Source organism: Teleopsis dalmanni, chromosome 2 (genome assembly GCF_002237135.1).
Source record: "Teleopsis dalmanni isolate 2A chromosome 2, ASM223713v2, whole genome shotgun sequence".
NCBI classification, from domain to species: domain Eukaryota; kingdom Metazoa; phylum Arthropoda; class Insecta; order Diptera; family Diopsidae; genus Teleopsis; species Teleopsis dalmanni.
In genome coordinates, this window is record NC_051847.1 from 241,451,773 (window position 1) to 241,471,735 (window position 19,963).

At 31.0% G+C, this 19,963-nt stretch overlaps 1 protein-coding gene across 1 annotated transcript in view; it reads right to left on the reverse strand.

Annotated features, from left to right (window-relative positions):
* Window positions 1-16,140, reverse strand: part of LOC119677139 — a 20,701-nt gene extending 4,561 nt beyond the window's left edge. The window contains exons 1-14 of the mRNA XM_038088406.1: window positions 15,917-16,140; window positions 15,480-15,556; window positions 6,369-7,317; window positions 5,881-6,304; window positions 5,637-5,780; window positions 5,062-5,557; window positions 4,704-4,992; window positions 4,127-4,333; window positions 3,871-4,001; window positions 2,028-2,861; window positions 1,301-1,935; window positions 704-1,228; window positions 416-619; window positions 46-346 (exon numbers count right to left, since the gene is read on the reverse strand). Of these exons, the coding sequence (XP_037944334.1) occupies window positions 46-346; window positions 416-619; window positions 704-1,228; window positions 1,301-1,935; window positions 2,028-2,861; window positions 3,871-4,001; window positions 4,127-4,333; window positions 4,704-4,992; window positions 5,062-5,557; window positions 5,637-5,780; window positions 5,881-6,304; window positions 6,369-7,201 (5,023 nt within the window). The 5' untranslated portion in view covers window positions 7,202-7,317; window positions 15,480-15,556; window positions 15,917-16,140. The remainder of the gene's footprint in view (window positions 1-45; window positions 347-415; window positions 620-703; window positions 1,229-1,300; window positions 1,936-2,027; window positions 2,862-3,870; window positions 4,002-4,126; window positions 4,334-4,703; window positions 4,993-5,061; window positions 5,558-5,636; window positions 5,781-5,880; window positions 6,305-6,368; window positions 7,318-15,479; window positions 15,557-15,916) is intronic.
* Between the last annotated feature and the right edge of the window lie 3,823 nt (window positions 16,141-19,963).

Here is a 19,963-nt window from a genome sequence, read left to right on the forward strand (position 1 = left end):
AAAAATCGAAATTCAAATTCTGATTTCTAATTTCTCTTAAATTACAAATTTCGACTTTTGCATGGTGCTCGCCTGTGGGTTGAAACGGTGTAACACCAATTGGATTCTTGGGGCTGTTGAAAGAATACATCGGTATTTGTTGATAGCTAAGGATGCTGTTCTCAATAGTATGCCGATTTGCTTTAATTGGCTTTGGCTTTAACGTTATATCGCGCTCATTACCACTATTAACTGCGTTAACAGTACTACTACTCGTAGTAGTATTACTTGATGTCATTGTTGTATTGATATGATCACTACTAGAAATGACTGTTTGGACAGCATTATCAAAAAAATCATTTCCATTCTGTGTAAGCAAAAATTTTAAGAAATTCTTTATTTGTACACATATATAAGAATAGTATTTTTTTTTTACCTTCTCAGACTTATTTTGATCATCTTTTTGTACACAATCACTACTGGCTAGAGTTGGTTTCCTATAATCAAAGGCCGCATCCTCAATATCGGAATCAGCAACGCGTTCTTGACATTTTAAATCTATTTGTTTGCCATCATCGTGCTGACTTGTGTTGTTATTGCTACTATTATTATTATTTTTATTTTCTTCAATAGGAACAGACTTTAAAATAAAATAAAAAAAAAACAAAAATAAATAATATAGTTATGAAAATGGTTTGAATTTTCCTATGCAGTAAATAGCTACCATTTCATTCTCAGTTTGTGAGTCATCTTTTTCGGGTTCCAATTTAATTTTAACAACATCATTTGCATTCGCGTTGCATACTGTTGGTGTTGAGCTTTCATCAATCGTAGAAATATAATTTGCGATAGTTAACGGTATGATATCAGTTTGTGTATCTATTGAGGGACCATCAATATTATTCATTATATTTGCATTTTGATCTTGTTCAGTGATGTCCATTCCATCAGTTGAGTCATTACGTTGTTTACCATTTATTTCACACATCGTATTTTTTCCTGAACTAGATGATTTGCGCCTGTCTTTTGAGCACCATTTCCAGTCTGGATGCAATTTGAAATGAGCGTCTTTGACAGAACTAGCTAATTCATGATATTTAGCTTTTTCTTCAGGCTTAAGTGCATACCACCATTCTCCTAATATTTTGCTAACAGTACGATTATCCTGATTTGGATGTTTAGCATGTACTAATGTTCGATGTTTTTTAGAAAAAATCATAAAAGCGTTCATAGGTCTACGTATCTTGTTCTAAGTTTTTAAAGATAAACAAAAACAAAGATTATATATATTTTATAGAACATTAAAAAAAATCAAATGTACCTTTGTAATCGGACTCATTGGTTCTTTCCCAGTTGCACCCATACCACCAGCAGAACTCAGCGATTGCGAACGTCGTTTAGCAGCAGCCTGAGCTGCTGCAGTTGCAGTTGCTGTTGCAGTTGTACTTCCCATAGAATTTGTTGGTTCTATATCTATACGTTCTATACGTTCATCAATTTTTCGACTATTTTCATTAGATGATGATGATGTGCTAAAGTTGGTCATGCGATAGGTTTCATTAGTTGAACGTTTGTGATTTTGCTTTACTTGAGCGACTGTAGCAGCTGGTATAATACTTCCAGCAGGAGTATTATTTATTGAGGGCTCGAATACATCATCGTCTAATTGTTCGTCTGTTTCCTCTTGTATAGTGATCGATATAGTTTCTGCAATATTGTTTCTACTTGTTTCATTTGTGGCACAATTTACAGGGTTTGGGGGAGATTCCAGCGAATTCAATTTATTTTGATGGTTATTAATATTATGACTGCATGTATTGTTAATTGTTGGCGTATCTACAGTTGGTGGTACGATGCCAGCAATTGAGAAGTTTGTTAATGGCTGTGTTTTAACGGGAGATTGGTTTATATGGGGCAGTAACGTGTGCCAATGGTATATCGACCCCGGATTAAATCCTAAAATTAGAGCAGAGCAACATAAAAATAGTTAATAATAAAACTGATATAAATACATATAAGAATATGAGTGATACTTTAGTAGTACTTACCGTTTTTTGAAATTGGTTTTTCTGGCATTGGTGGCGGTTGATGTTGCGTTTGTTGATGAGCAGCTGGTATTATGCCAACTGAAGTAGATGTAGAAATTTGGTTTCCTGTATTAGTAGTTAAAGAGGCTTGTGTATGCGCTACTTGAATATTCGATTGTTGTTGGTGTTGTAAATGCAAGGCTTGCTGTTGTGGCAACAATGGTACCAATTGTGTAGCATCCACTATAACAGGATGAAAAGATTGTGTACTAGTTGCAGTAACAGCAGTAGTTGTTGATGAGTTGATGTTGTTCATTGTTGTAGCAGCTGCAGGTGAAATACGTATTACACTTGTTGCATGGCCAACTGAATTTGTTGCTGAAGGCATTACTACACTAGGAGGTGGTAATGGTGGACCCGGCGAAGTTTGTTGGTGTGGATGATGATGTGTCATGATATGATGAGTTGGTGGGGGCGCTGGTGGTGGTTGTATCATCTGCGTAGGAGGAGGAGGAACATGTTGATTATGTACTACCATTGATACTGGTGCTGTTTGTGGCGGCGGAATTGAGGAGACAATAGTGGCCGTTTGTGTTGCACCTGCGCCCTGAGCACGAACTGACTCTGGACGTATTACTTGTGGAAACCCCACATTATATAATACTGGACTAGGTGTATTTTTCCATTTTGTTGTATGTGGGTCTGCAGTAGCGACTGGTCCACCACCAATCGGTGTAAAAAAGTTTTGTCGATTTGATACAGGTACTGGAGAATGATTCACGTTCATAGGAGATGTGCCATGATTAACGGGTGAGGAGTACGATGGTGTAGCCGACCGCGAACTGCTCAGCGACACTGAAAAATATATTTTTATAGAGTAAGTCATTTCTTTAATTATAATTTTGTTTAGTTTACATAAACATTGTACGTATAATTTCGCGCCAAGGTCGTAGTCTTGAAACACATTCATTTCAAAATGTTCAAATGTTTAAATTTTTATTTTGTTTATGTTTTTATGTTTTTATATTAATAAATTAAGTCAATTTTATAGAAATAGTTTATAAAATATATTATTTATTTTACAGACTCTGTCGAATTCTATAGTCAAGTCAAGCCAATCTTTTCAAGTATGTGCTTTTCTATTTATGCAATTGTACAGTTTGACAATTACGGATTGCTGTCATCGTCTTTTTCTTTTCGTTTTCATTCTTTAAACTAAATTTTGCTGCACTTGGTTTGGATTACAAATCGGTAAGCATTAATATTTCCTTTCCATTCTGCAGGTAATTCAATGCGTTGCGTTTATCACGTGTGAAGAAACTACTATACTACTATAGCAGAGGCAGAATGTAAAGCAGGTAAAAAGTGCGTTTCAATGAAAACACTCAGTTGAGTGAGCAGTAAACAGTAAGCAATATAAATTATTTCTTAATGAAAACATGAGTAATAATTTTCTTAGTTTTTGATTTTATCATTAGAGTATTTTTGTTCTTAGTATGTATGTATGTATGTATGTATGTATATATGTATACATTTTCTTTGTGATTTTATGTATGAATAAAGAATGAGTTAGTTACATTTTTAAAGTTAATCCATATAATTTGCAAAGCAGGTATTTTTATGGATATAATTTTTGTCTGAAAATTACATGAAATTTCAAGGTTTTATGGACATAATAATTTTTGTATAGTAATATACATTTCTTCGATTTGTTATTATTTTTGAAATATAGTTTTAAGAACAAATTTAACCAATATTAATAGATTGTTTCTTGTGTTATATTGCGCTTAAAATTAGATACTAAATTAAACTTATTATAATATATTATTATTAATTTTTTTTAAATAATCATATGTAGTCATACCTAACATATTAGCTACATCTCTTTCCTCCTGATCAAAACGATCTGTGACACGATAGTTGGGTGACGTTTCCGAATCACGTGAGGTATCTTCGTCAACTTGGGTTTTGCTACTAGAGCGACTACTTATATCACTAAAAAAAGGAGAAATTAACTTTATTGATTAATTTAATAAACCAAGTAAAAATTAATTTAAATTAGGTTAAAAATTAATTATAAGAAATGTTAGATAAAATTATATAAATATAAACGCAGTTACCTTGGGAAACGACTTGGTCCAGTAGAACGTAATGCAGTATTTCCCTTTTGATTTAAATGGCGTGAGCAAAAGCCACGTCGTTGAGACTCTTTTGAACACAACGAACATAGCCGACGCCATTGCTTACCATTAAATTTTTTGCGAACACCGGATTCAGACTGTACGATATCGCCCTTTTTAAAGCGATGTGGTGTAGTCGCTTGAGATCTGGTTAAATCAATAATATTAAATCATTAGTATCCGATATTTATAGAATATACATATATATTTTATAGAAAAATTTCTAAGTAAAAAAATTTACAATGATTACTACATAAAAGTAATTTCGAATTCATTTTAACGTGTATCTATTTGTAAACAAACAAAGGTAAAACATCTATAATCAATACTATGTAGACTTAAGTTATTTGACACTAACACTTTCAATCTTTAATAATAGTAATTTAATAACATACAGTCAATTAAACATAAATACTTATAAATTAAAAATCACAAATGATGATGATGATGATTGTTAAATACTATTGTTAGCTTTTTACTTAAAACTGATTACACAAATTTCAATCCAGATTAATACCTTGGAGTTGCTGGATGAGATCTTGGAGTGAGCCTCTGATCGATTAAACTGGATGTACTGCCACGACTTTGCATGCTACTACGTTTACTGCCTCCCGATAATTTTTCAGGATCAGCATCGTTTATAGCATAACTGCCAATATCAACACGTTTTAATTCATCATCCGATTCATAATCATCGTATGATCTTTGTCTTCGATGCATATCATCTGATGGTGAATGAGAGATCTTGTGTATTTGTGATGGCAGGCAATTGGTATTGTGACTATTGCTAATTGATTGTGCTGAACCTGCATGCATAATTTGTTGTTGAGATATAATTATTTCTGGCACATTCGTACTATTTCCATTTCCATTACCATTTCCATTGCCAGAACAGTTTTCAATATTCGTTGAACTCGTTGAAGAACTGGCATTAACAACCAATGCTTGTAGCGTGTTATTATTTGAATTTTGAAACGGCGAAGTAGCTGTTGTACGATAATAATCTTCTTGTTTTTGTGCCGCTAATGACGGCACAACATGCTGAATATGTGTATTAGCATTTGTAGGCGTTTGGTGGCCAGGAATTTTTCCATCATATCTTGCAGTCACATATGTTAGTTGATGTGGACCTTTATTTGTAGGTGCATAAATAATATTAGCGTCTCCACTGACTAATATATGACTACCAGTCGAAGCAGATGTTTTTGCGATAATTCGTTGCGGTTGTGTATGTGTTGCCTGAATAGTTTGTGGTTTAATTGTTGCTTGTGTTGATGGTGGAACTATGTGTGTTTGTAGTGACACATCGATAAGTTCATCCCACCAAGGTGGTCTCAATAAACGTAAATCTGCACGTTTAACAGTTTTTAACTAAAATTAAACACAGTTTTAAATGATTATTTGTAGTTTTATTAAAATGCATATTTTAATGCAGTTTTAATTTGCTTACAATTTGCGTTGTATCTGTACTGCCAATTTGTACTGTAATTTGTTTTGTATTCATATTTATATCCGTTACTGAACCTTCCACAAACACAAAACCAGATCGACCTTCCATTTGAGTGCGTACACAGACTCGTGTGTCTAACACAATCTAAAAAAATAAAACATCAAAAAATAAGAAAATATATTGAAATTATACATTAGAGAATGTTATAGACATCTTGTGTGATAATATTTCATTATTTACTTACATCTGCAGCTGGTGGACTAGCGTCCGATATCACATTAAACCGACCATTTGTTAACACTTCTGTGTAAAGTTGCGTACAATTTTCAGGCGCATCAAATTCAACCAAAACTGAATTTGTTGGAGTTGTTGCATCAGATGCAGGTTGACGTATTTCGCCAGAGGCATAGTAACTGCCTAATTTTGCTAATACTCGTGTATTGGTCCATTCGCTAAGGTCTAAAGCTGTTTCATCGCATTGAGATTGTTGCGACTGGTGATTTTGGATCATACTAATAGATTGCTGTGGTTGGAGGTGATGATGGTTGTATGCTAAACGTTGTGGTGGAACTATGGCATTATTTGAAATATGACTAATAGGTGTCACTGTTCTGTTAGTGTTGTTGATGCCAATATTTTGCATCTTATAAGTACTTGAGGGATGTGTGCTATTTAAAAATAAACAATAAAACGTATTGGATAAAATTATGTGTACAAAATTGATTAACAAACCTCGCTATGATAATACGTTTCTCAGGACTTTCTATAGATGTAGCACATCTACCTGCTGAGACCACTGTCGTATTGTTAGTACCAGTAGAAGATACTGAAACAGGACTTACAATCATTGACGGCACGGTTCGAATGGCATACATTGTATCATTACTTGAAGCTAGGCTAGCAGTTGGTGAAGGTGTGATTAAATGTTGTTGAGTCCATTGCCGATTTCCGATACCACCAGTTGTGGTACCGCCTGTACTGGAAACAATTATATTGGTAGCATTTGTTGTACCATTTTTATATGTTAATGGTAAAGCGGTATTTTTTGTAGACAACATATTAACATCATTATTGGATATTGACGACTCATGTTGCTGTTGAGACTGTTGAGAGAGTTGAGGCTGTTGAGGCTGCTGAGTGTGCTTTTGAAGTATATCAACTTGATCAAGCTCAGCTGGATCAAATTTTCGTTTTTTTGGATGTTGCCGCGGCGCAGTTTGTGGTTGTTGCGTTTGAAAGAGAGCATGGCTTTGTTGATGTTGTTGCTGTTGCTGTTGTGAATGCTGACCAGCAGCAATAACAGCTGAAACAGTTGATATGGTTGTTTCATTTGATGTTGAAATAGTTGTAGACGATGGTGATGCTGTTGCTGTTGTTGCCGTAGATGGTATAACCATTTTGGAAGGCGATACAACAGCAACACCGTTTATTGTATTCGTTATTAGTTGTATATGTTGCTGATGTTGATGCTGAAATTGCTGGTGCGGTTTTTCAAATTCTATTTTGGAATTTTGACTCGTTACGTTAATTGTTGCCGTCGTTGATGCTGCTGTAGCTTTAACCATAATTCTTGCAGCAACATTAAATACGTTGCTCCATGCATTTGAAGCTCCAGCAGCAGCGGTTTCTTAGGAAACCGCAATTTAGTCGATGTTTTTTACAATATAAATTCTAATACCATCTGTAAAAAAATTTTTTATAAACATATGAATTTGTTTTTAGGAAATAGTTTGATATATTTGATATATTTAACTAAAGACAAATCTATTATGTATTGTATTTTTATATGTAGAAGTGGAATAAAATAAATTATTTTTATTGTAGTATAACAGATACTGCTTGAAGCTATCTTAAATGTGTTCTGTGTGAACTCTATAATTATTTCAGTATACGTTCACAATAGTTGTAACTTTTACAGTTGAGGAGTACTCTTGTCCTGCAACTATGACAAATTTGCGACTTTATTACAGTCGAGGTATTTTTCAGTTTTAAAATTTTAAGACATGTATATGTACATTAAAAAGTTTTACGATTTAAACATATTACATATTTAAACATATTACGATTTAAACATATTTAAACATATTAATTTAACCCATTAATCTAAGTGAGGTTCGTGATATAAGGTTTACTTATTTTATTTTATTTTATACAATGTGTAATTAAAATAAAAATTTGTAACATTATGTAATTAGTTATAAGATTTTACAACTTATTGTTAGTCTCATTTTAAGAGAAGATGCAATAAATAAATGTAAGTTTTAATAAAAATAAAAAAAAAAAAAACATATTACATATACTATATTTAGCATCAGTTTTCTGTATATGCATATATATTATTTGATGTTATTTAAACTAAATTTATAATCAAGAAATTTTTTTGTGCAGTTTTTGACTGATTATATTGATTGTCATTTGGTCTATCCTGTATTTTTGTAATATTAATAAATAACTAAATATTTTTTTAGATTCCCCCATACAGTTTTACTCAATGATGTCTCAAACTTTATTCTCGAAGTTTTTTTTACAAAACTAAAGTAGTTAACGACGTAGTAGAACGAGACCTACATAACCAACGAAGAACGAAGAAGAAAAGTTACTATTGCTAGTGTACTACTGTAAACGCATATAGTCAAAAAATATCCTAGCTATTCTAAAAAACGTTTCTCAACAAAGTGCATAATCAAATGTGTGTGTGATATACATATAACAATTCTTTTAACTTTTAGGAGAAGTATAGGGCCGTAAATGATTATCTTAAAGTATTGTTGCGTAAATTTCGAATTCAGCTTAGTCGTTCGCAATCGCTGGATCGCGATAAACAATTAAATAGTCGACTCTTGTTGTATATAACCATTTTTATTGCTCTACATTTTAGCAATCACCAATACATCCAACTAACTGTCATACTTAGAAAACTATTTATAAGCTCATTTAGGGTCATGTTATGCCCCTAAATGATTGTCTCGGGCACGGCAAAATTCGCTCTTTCAGGCTATGCCGCAAATGCATGTTATGCAGAGTGTTACATCAGTATTGCCAATTTTGTATTTTTACTACTTCTTGGTACTTCTTGGTTGTGTCCAAATTTAAAAGGAAATTTAGATATTCTCACTTTCAATTTGTCACCAAAAATAACTAGCAAGAAAAAACTCATAGAGGCTGTAATAATGTTAATTTATTACGATATAATAGTAATAATCTTATAATAGTAACTATTAAATAGTTGTTAACAGTACTTAGGCTTTTCTTTAAAATCGGAAAGTGTAATAATTATATTATTAGCGATTTGCTTACTGCCATTTTTGCCTTATTACCGGGGCATAAATACGCTGGCTCTCATGCCGGAGTTTGAACGGCCATATTGTTTTTTCTCTCATTATCAAATTTAAAATTTGCATTAAAAACAACAACAATTGTACTCATACCGTGACTGAGACACTCTGCACAACATGCCCTTAGGTTCTTAATTTATTACAGTATATATATTTTATTCACTTTTGTCCATGTTGAGATTTTTCCGTGTTAGTGCAACTGGGCACTTTTACTTTTTCTTAGCTGGGAGATTAGATAGTACTATGTATGTATTTATGTATTTTGTATTTATGTATCTTATGTGTTTTTTGACCGGGTTTATTCTGAGATCTCTTAGCATGTCATTCATGCGGATGTAACATAGCACTTCAAAGAGTCTTCGTTGAGCCTGACTTTGAGCAACTTGTAGCTTCTGGATAGTAGAGCTGGCAGCTTTGCTATACGTGACACACCTGTAGAGAAATGTCGATCTGATTATTTGGATGTAGATCAACTTTCTGATATTAGTGCTAAGGTTATTGTGTTTAATCAGTAGCCGTAAATGTTTTAGTACAACTACTTCTTTTGTCTTGTATATGCTTGTGCCAAGCGAACCGCTTATCAAACGCGATTCTCAGGTATTTGATGTTGTTCTTCAATTGATCGCAATGTCACTAACTCTCACTCGTGGTAAATGCTGCCTGTGTTTACAAGTTATAAACAGGGACTTAGTTTTCCCGTTGTTAATTTTATTTTCCATTTCTAAAAGGATTTCAGGATGAGATTAACATGCTCTTACGACGTGTTAGTTATATTTCTGCCATGTTTAACGGTATATAACATGCACGTGTCATCTGCGTATAATGCTAGCACCGAGGGACTTAGCATTGGGATGTCAGACGTGAAGATGTTGTACAACAAAGGGGAGAGCGGCGACCCTTGAGGAACACTGGCTTCTATTCTTCAGATAGAAGAGAGGGTACCGTTCATTCTTACACGAAAGGATCTCTGAAATCACTCGTCGGGGAGAATATTTAGCGATTTCACCTAAGTTCTAAGTCTGTCTAGAATCACTTTTTCTGCCAACTTACCCAAAGTTGACGGCAAGCAGATGGAGCGCCAGTTCTGTGAAAACTTTGGGTCCTTGTCGGGTTTAGGGTAGACTACAACTGCAGCCTGCTTTCGAAATTATAAGCAAAATGTGTATAAATAAATACAAATTTACGTATAAAAACGTATGATGGTAAATCATATCACCATCAGTAAAAGCAGGAGTGATAGTGAATTTTTTTGTTGAAGTGACTATACTGCAAGTAATTGAAAAAAATTTTATGAGATAGTTGACTTTGAGCCTATTAAAGAAAGCTTGTGTATGACCATACTCATACCATTCAAATAGTTGGTTGGTTAAGATTTTTAGCAATCAAATAGTTTTATAGGAATATTTAGCGTTATTTAACTGCAATTCAGAATATTGTTTGCCGTAATTTGCCTAGTCCAGGAGAGGTACTGTGTACTGTCCACAATGTTATGGCAACGATAAAAAATGTACGGTTCGAAGTCCTGATTTAAAGTATGTAAATACGATTGTATATTCTCTGTCAACATAGCCAAACATTTTTTATATACCTATGTCGACAAAGTAGATGATATATACAGTATACAGACATGTTCTTAACTAGCCGAAAGAAATTTTTTATAAAAACTTTATTTCAGAACTTAAACAGAGTGATCAGGCTAAAAAGAGAATTGGTTTGAAAGCCGGATTAAACCCAGAAAGGAAACATTTTTATTTTAAAGCTGACAGATAAATATTAAAGTTTTATAATATAGTAATGCAGGAGAAATGTTAGAAATGCTTTAGAATGTTTGTGCAACATACATAAATAAATTTGTGAAAATTTATTTAAATTTATACTAAAAAAAGTTTTTAAAGTATTTTGTTGTTGAATTTCTATCCTGAAATATAATATATTGTAGTGAAATTATTTAGAACGATAAATATTATATGGGAAAAAATTCTTAAAATCCTGTCACTGATAAAACTTGGGTGGAAATATCACTGATAAGAAAAAATATCAGTTGTTGTATATATGCAGCTATGGTGTAAATATTAAAATAAATGATTAGTATGGTATGTCTAAAAAACATTTAAAATCAAAGAAACTTTAAAACCGCTAAATGTATAGTGTATAGGAGGGAGTAGAAACGTGTAAAGAGTAAGAAAGCAAATGCACACCAAAAAGTCAGTAACCCCACTCAACAATGTAATATCACCGTGGTTGCAATCGTTTGTAGTTGTTGTATGTGTTGTTTTGTCAATGTAGTAAAGTTATACACTAAAATTAAAAAATGGTGTCCATGGTAGGTAGCTGCTGCTGCGACTGCTGCGACTGCTGCTGATGACGTTGATGTTAATGTTGATTATGAAGGGATTTGTATCATTGCGCGTGTCGAGATTTTTCAACTGACTCCCAATCAAAATAATAATAAAAAAAAAACAAAAAAAAATGTTTATTAAAAAATCTATATATGTATGTACATACATGTGTTACAGAATATACATATACATATTTGCATCAAAGTTATGTTCGTTCATACAATTGCTGTATTGTATGAAATATTCCCGCCGTAAATAAGATTGAAATGAAACAGACTGATGCTTGTTGTTATGCCTTTTGAACAGTGCAATTATTGTAGCTGTAAAAAATAAAAAAGCGCGGGAGAGGATAATAATGCATTTTTATATACGGCATTGAGGAATGAGTTTGAGTTTTTATACTCTGTTCAGTGTTCACTGTTCACTGTTCAGTGTAGTGTATACAGAAGAAGTCAGTAAATATTTACAATAAGACTAAATTCTTAACCACAGAAATAAAAAATATACCTTAGTCAGCCCAGCAGCTCAGCAGCCCAGCATTCAACACTAAGAGTGCAGTTGTGTTGCATGTTTTAGCATAACAAATGTGTGAGACTCACTGAGAGTGAGTTTAAGAATGACTGCGAGAGTTAGTACAGCAACAACAAAGATTTGAACGTTTTGTTTTTGTTGGTCTGAATCTCCTTAAAAATATGCTGCAAAACGTTGGCAAGCAAATTAAGCGAGAAGCGAGAAACGGAGACGTGTAAGATGTATTTGTAAAAAATAAAATAAAACAAAAAAATAAATAAAAAAAAAAATTAAAATATATATATACGTATGTACATTTCATTAAAACAGAGCTGCGCAATGCTTTCTAAAACTAAAGGGTGGGTGTATAATTGCTTTACACATGCATCTGCTGTCTGAGATATTTTATAATCCAACCAAATCAACAAACTGTATAAAATTCTTATCGCTAATCCTGTGCTTTGGATTGCACTGAATTTATGCACTCAATCTTATAATGGATGCACTTTCAAAAACTTCAATAGAACTTGTCATTTTGTTCACCATATGCAAGCAAGTGCAATTTTTTTAGTAACAGTCGTTGCTGTGTTATGCTATGCATGATGTTAGCATGTCGCATAGCAACAACAGTCAACGAGATTTACCAAAGACAGCCGACGTGATTTACTCAAACAGGCAATGTTCATTCCTTTTTGTATGCGTTTTGCTGCTCCTGTCTCTGCTAAACTTAATACAACAGAAGCTTGTATATGACTCAACGAAAAATCTTTCATGTCCTGGGAGCAATAAGCGCGGTCGCGTACTATTGATGTATTTTTTTTCTTTCCAAAACAAAACAACAAATTGGAATTTCATCAAAATTTCATTTTTATGATAAAGTACTAAAATTAAATTATACTTAAAAAATAACAAAATTCCTAAATAAAAGCAATTTAAGTAAGTAATAATTAGATAATATTGGTTATTTTGCATATATGCACTTGTTTTTTTATTAAAAATTTAACTAAATAACTGACTAATGCTTTAATGATTTGTGAATCTGAGCTTATTTAAAATAAATAATAATGTGTGCCTTATCTCGCCCATCTGTTTTCCTGCCTCAACATACACACAAACTTAAGTTCAAACCTGCGAAAGACGTAACCGTTTACCAATGATGCTAATTTTTCATCATCTCCTATCATAAATGTACCCACTACCATAGTGGGTACCATACACTTAAAGTACAGACATCCCGGGAATGTAAATAAAAATATACTTGAATTAAACATTCCCAAAAAATGTTCAATGAATTTTAATAAAATTAAAATTCGACAATATTTCACCCAAATGAAAAAATTTCATCTAACAGTAAATAACAACAGAAATTGATTTTTTCTCGTAGTTACCTTGGAAGGTTTTCAAGAATTAACAATTTAACTTTATGTAATATATAATGTATGGAAGATTTATTATTGCGATATGCGATACACAACAAATCCATTCCATGCGAAAAAAAAATGTTATACAGTAATCCGTTATAACGCATTATAACGCACTCCCGTATACTCTGTATACAAATGTGCAAAGGTACGCGAAGCTAATTATCAACTGTACAAATTCCTGCATTATATGGGGGAAAGCCCGTTTTATATGGGGGATTGAAATCGCGTAATAGGAAAACGCATTATAAGTTACCGCGTTATAGGGGGGATTACTGTATTAGTTATTCGAATAAGCTCAGTTTGAATGAAATATTTATGAGAATCATTTAAATGACACTTTTGCGTAATGCAATATGTAACTGGTGAGTAAGCCGAATTTGTGAATAGATGAAATGTGAGTATTTATAAGTCCGATTCTTGGAATATGTTTATATCTTATTCACAAAAGAAAATATATGTGTGTAGAAGAACAAGGGCAAATTTAATAATATTTTTAATTAAAGAAAATGTAACATTTTAGAATGTTATATTTTTTATAATAAATGCAACTAGTTACTCTTATCTTGTTGTTTCGTTCATTTGTTTCTTATGGTTTCAATAGTCAGCGTATCTCACTGACCCATTCGATACGCATTCTAATGCCAACATTAAAACAAAAATGTACGATCTCCACAAATAGAGATAAAACAAATTTGTGATATAATAAAATGCAAAATACTTTTTGCATAGGATACTGAACTCTTCTGCATAGGAATTTAAAGTCATAAAAACGTAATACTGAAACTATGAGTAAAAATTCATTTGTGTACATTTTCAGATAAAAGATATTAGGTATTGTGTTTTGCAGCCACTGTTCAGAAGCCTCTTCTTTTCGTGACTTCGAAGTCATTTGAATGTTATAGCTATAGCTATAGCTTGCGTTTACTGGAATATTATAACATTTAAATTATTAAAAATATTTTTTCGATATAAAATACTGATCGTAAATACTACGACAATCAGCATTAATAATGATAAGAATGCTAAAAGAAAAATACATATAAAACGCGTTACTTAACAACAGGAATTGTTAGTTGTAAAGTAAAATAAAATCAATATGAAGATACATTTTATTTAACAAAATTTTATTGTATGTTTAAAAAATGTTATGAGAACATTTAATGTATCAAAAGATATTAGTTAGCCGAACAAATTTAATTTCTTAAAACTTTTAATTCTCTGCTGTTTTTATCTGGCAATATTCAAAAGCCGTGGTATAAGTAATACTCTAAGATATTTTATTCTTAGAGATAAAATAAAGTGTAATTATTTATAATTTTTAAAATCTTTTTTTTTTTTGCTCAAAGTCTTCAAAGTTTTCCCCTCCTGATAAAATAAATTCATGCCATCGTTTTTCAAATCCTGAAAACAATTATGAGACTAAATTGTCGGATTAGCCTTTAAAGTGCACAGCGTTCTCAGTTATTATCAATCCAGTTACTTGTATTCTCAATCGTGTCGAAGAAGTGTCTTCGAAGTGTTCTATTGAGCTTAGGGAATACGCTTTGCTAAATCACTAGACTAAGATGGTTGTGGAATGATAAGCGTTGAATTTTTAGCTAAATATTTTCGAATAACTAATGCTATGTGAGATAGATTTATAAAACACGTGCGTAACTATTGGACAAATATGATATTGACATGAAATTGCACACAAATTAATTAAAAATTTTAACTTGTATTTTGATTACAACAGTATTATCTGATTTAGTAATGGGTCATGGAGTTGCTTTGTAGTTGCATATCCATTAAATCTACTGAACAATTTCTAATAGAATTGAAATAGTTACTGACTCTCAATTGGTAAATCATCACTAATGGTAACTGAGATTACTGTTACCGTAAGAATCTCTAATGATACAGTCGGTAAAAATAGAAAGACTAAAAGGTAAGACTAAGGTAAAGACTAACAATTGAAAAAAATTCGAGTCGAAAATCCAACAGTCACATTTGATCTTTAGAACCTTCATTAACCATCCAGTGATATTCAAAACTTTTATCATTGATTCCCAACAGATTACAGGAACAATATCTGATTAATAAATTGGTTAATAAATTATAAAGTTTTTTTAGATAATTAGTTTTCTTTTTTTTTTAAATAGCACAACAAGGAAACTGTTGTTTAAAAATGACAACAATTTGCTAAAACTCTAAATTTTGATAATGCAATTTATAAGTTTATTGTCTGGCACTTACAGTTTTAAAATTATATATAGACAGTTAAATCACTGGTTTTTCCAAAGACCATTCGATAGATAGATATTAGGTGATATCTGAAATATGACCAAAAAATGAATTTAATTAAAAACTAATTCTGGATTGAGAATTTTTCTTCTATTGCTCTTCTATTCTATTTCAAAAAAGATTTCTTTTTATAGGTATGGCTTAAACATTTATTTACAAATTGTTTTAGCAATTGGAACAAAAAAATGTGTGTTTATGTTTACTACCAAATTAAACAACATCTGGATTAATTTTCATTCATAAATTAAAAAAGATGATCAGTTGCAAAAATCAAGTTCAATCAATGAAGAATTATTTATGTACATGTCTGACTAGACAGTGAAAAAGTTATATTATATATTCATCTAAATGAATGCATAAAGATAAAATAATACTTTCAAATAACTCACCTTTATAGATTATAATTTTTTCCTTATTATATATTCTTAGATCCTATAAAGAAATATGCTGAAAATTGTCTATTTAAAATGAAGAACATTAAGCCTGGTTTTCCTGGATTTTATTTTTTAATACTTTAATTATTGCACATCGATTGTTTCACAAATTTAAACATATCTTTTTAGTACACACATTCCAAATACAGATTAAACTTCCAAGTAGATCTCACATTTAGAGTTCTGAAATGATAGAAAGTAAACAAATATTAAACAATAATTTAAATTATAAACGCTGTAAATTAATTATGAATATATTTAATATGTTTGTGAATGGCTTTATTCCTATGAATGGCAGTCAAACAGACACCAAGGCTTCATTGACAACATACAAACTGCGTGCATTTACATACCAGTCTATATTCTTGTTTATGAGTATTACTTGGTGTTAAATAGAATGAAGCATAATTACGAATCCAATAAAAACACTACGATAACTACTGAAATTATATAACAACTTAGATATTTTAAAAAAGAGAACTAGTTTCAATAATCGATGTAAAATAAAACACATACGAAATAAAACATAAAAAATGAAAGAAATCATATACCAGGGCTGCTATATATGTTTCTGTCCTAATAATTAAAATGCGAATATTTATCATCAAAAATTGCTTTATTGTCTTTCAAAGTATTCTCCAGCCTGATTTATACACTTTTGCATGCGCTCAAACCAATTGTCGAAGTACTTTTTTATATAATATAAAAAATTATATTATATATATAATATAAGAATATTTTGAACGGTGGCAAATTCTATTATTTACAAAATAATTGAATTCCTGTTCGTGAAACGCTGTTACCATAGATACAGAATTTGCAATAAAAAAGATTTGTTATATAACGGTTACAAAAAATATTGATATAACATATTTTAGGGAACTTTACAAATATATAAAATGTTAAAAGACGTTACGAATCATTTGAAAGCCTTGCACACAATTTGACTGTAATGATATTATGATCTAACTCCAGTAAGATCTGTCATCGCCAGACTTAGGAAAGGAGTCTGGGATATATTTGAATACATATTAAAATTTTTCAAAAACGGCATTTCATCTACTTGATGCTGTACACGAATTTTAAATAACCTTTATTTTGATATCTGATATTTTTTAGAATTCAATTTTTTTTAGAAATTTTTTCAAAGTTGATATTTTGTTTTTGAAAAATATTTATTCTTTCAGAAAACTTAATCTAAAATATTAAAAACTATTCTAACATAGTTAGCATTATTAATCTCCAAATGATAATGTTCATTAAAGAACAATAACCAATAACTCGTTTGTTAATTATTAACGCGATTCTATAAACTCATCTGACATTCTCCCAATTTTTCTTGGGAGAAGGTTTCTTGTTTTGAAAGAAGTTATATTCAGAAACAAATATTTTTATATTGTTCAACCGTTATTTGAAGTGTGTGTTATTACAGATATAATATAAATTATAAAAACCTAGGCTGGCATTTAACGTCGTCGCGGAATAGTTAAGATACCATCGCGTTGTTATTAATAACAATTGCGGACGAGCTCTTGAAATCTAACAATCGTCCAACGCGATTCTTTGCGTATAAAATAGACTGCTCACCACTTATAGTTTTTCGCGATTCGCAGCTGGGGGGACAAGTATTAGAGAGCAAACGCTATTCCCTGATGAATTCACGAAATTGTTTTCAATGACAGTGATGATAATGTGACTACCCGCGATGTTAAATGCTGGCTGAGCTGGAATACAATCTACTTGTGCATAGATTTTCAATTACTAAGTTATTGTCGTTATATTTGTTTACACCAATCAGTATTTAAAACTTATCGATATCGATTGAATTGAATTTTAATATATCGATTTTTTGATTTTAAATATTTTTAATTTTTAATATACAAAAAATTTCCTTTTATATTTTATTTCGTTTTTTTTCCATAGGATAGTATACTATGAAATTGAGGTTTCTTTTTATAGTATGATACTTATATGATGTCTAATAGCTAAAGTTGAGTTCATTGGTTCATTTTGATGCATTAATATTCCCAGCAAAGACGCATTCCATTGCAATATGGGATAATGCAAGTGTAACTTTCTGAATATCTATAATAAAAAACGCTTAACCCAGAAAATTCTCCCCTATTTTTTGTTAAAATACAAAAGAATATGATAAATATATTACATTCTAAAAATAAAACGTTCTAAAGTTTTCTTATAAAACTTTAATATAAGGCTTAAAAGTTATGTTTTAGCAGCAGCCCACTGTTGGTTGCCGAGCTTGTTATAAAATGGAGAGAAACTATATAAAATATTTCTTAAGATTTATCATATCTAAAGAATATTAATAAATGCCGCATACTGCCCAATACCGACGCTTGTTAACTTGTTCGTGTCGGTCTTTGTAATAACACTAAAAGGCAAAATTACTTGGAAACCAGAGTTATAAATGCAGAAAGCATATTATCATTTCAAAAGAGTTGTATGCGCTTCCATACATAGGTATATGCATATATTTTACTATATGGTACTTTAAAAGAGTTTTAATAAAATGGATTTGAAATACTAAATACTGATACTAAACGTTATGTAATTTATTTTTGTCACAAAATATATATATTATATATTTCTAAATATGAATGCAGATTCCAGGTGGTGTCTTTTTTAAAATAACCCCACATTTATTGATGTGTCCATGCTATGAAATATTGTATGAATGCAGTTATTTATCGCCAAACAAATATCTATACACACATGAAGTAAAGAAAGATCAAACCAACACATAATAAAATTATTGCCAAAACTTAAACGAAATCATATTTATATTCAGAAGAACGCAAAAAGTTGTTAATAAGAATGCTTGCAATTACACAAAATGATACAAATACACTTATACGCATATCTATGTTACTGTCAAAAGGATATAACATTTATATATATAAACACAGAGTGCTTTTGTCATAAATGTTAATATTCACGCAAAAAATTCAAATAAATTGGTTGTGGGTTTCAAGTTGTTACGATAAAAACTCTGCTAATATTAGAATCCTGCAAAGAGACACAGCATGTTGGAAGTATCTAGGCACTGCAAAAATCTATTTTTGGCATGTCATATACTGTTTATTTTCCCTGCAAATAATAAATATTTATTACAAGGCACGTGTTGTGGAGATACCTTGGTTGTCTTGAAGAAAAGTTAAAGAAAAGAACTAGTTTAGGAGGAGGATAAAAATTATGTGTACATACAAGCATTTTTATAGCAAAAGTAATGCTCACTAAACCTAAATAAGGTGTTAAAGTGTCTAGAGTGTACAACTTATTATTTATCACAGTAACTACAGTAAAGTGCAATTAAAACTAAATAAGTTTTTGTGTAATGTGACACAAAAAGTTATATCTGATGATATGAAGTACAAAGAGGTTTATTATTTTCCTTACAGACGACACGATTTATTATATGCAATTGACAGTACAATTAAAGTATATTTTAAAAAAATCATTAAAATCATTTAAGTCATACATTGTAAAGGTCACTTTGTATATAGATTGTTCTGCTACAAATTCAATTTTCGAAATTTGGATAGCCAAAATATATATCTGAGATATCTTTTATGTAAATAATGCTATTCAACTCAAGATAAACTTATCTACAAATAACTTATCTAATAATTATCCTAGACACGATTTTGTTTTTATCATTGCACAAACTTGGACTTGTGATATAGGTAAACGAATTTGTAATAATAATATGGATCCCATAAACATCAACAAAGTTTCATTATTTTCAAGTTTTCAAGTAAACAAAACGCATTGAAGTTGAAACACCCCATTCATTTTTTAAAATTAAATTTTTTTTTAGGATGGTGCTCAAATTTTCGACAAGGTATTGCACGAAGACTTACTTGCGAAAATAAATTAAAGCTTCCTGAAAATACGCATCAGCTATTTCTTTCTTACTTAATTTCAAGAACATTTTGTTTGAAATAAATAACTATTTTACGAGAAGAAGAAGTTGAGAGAAGT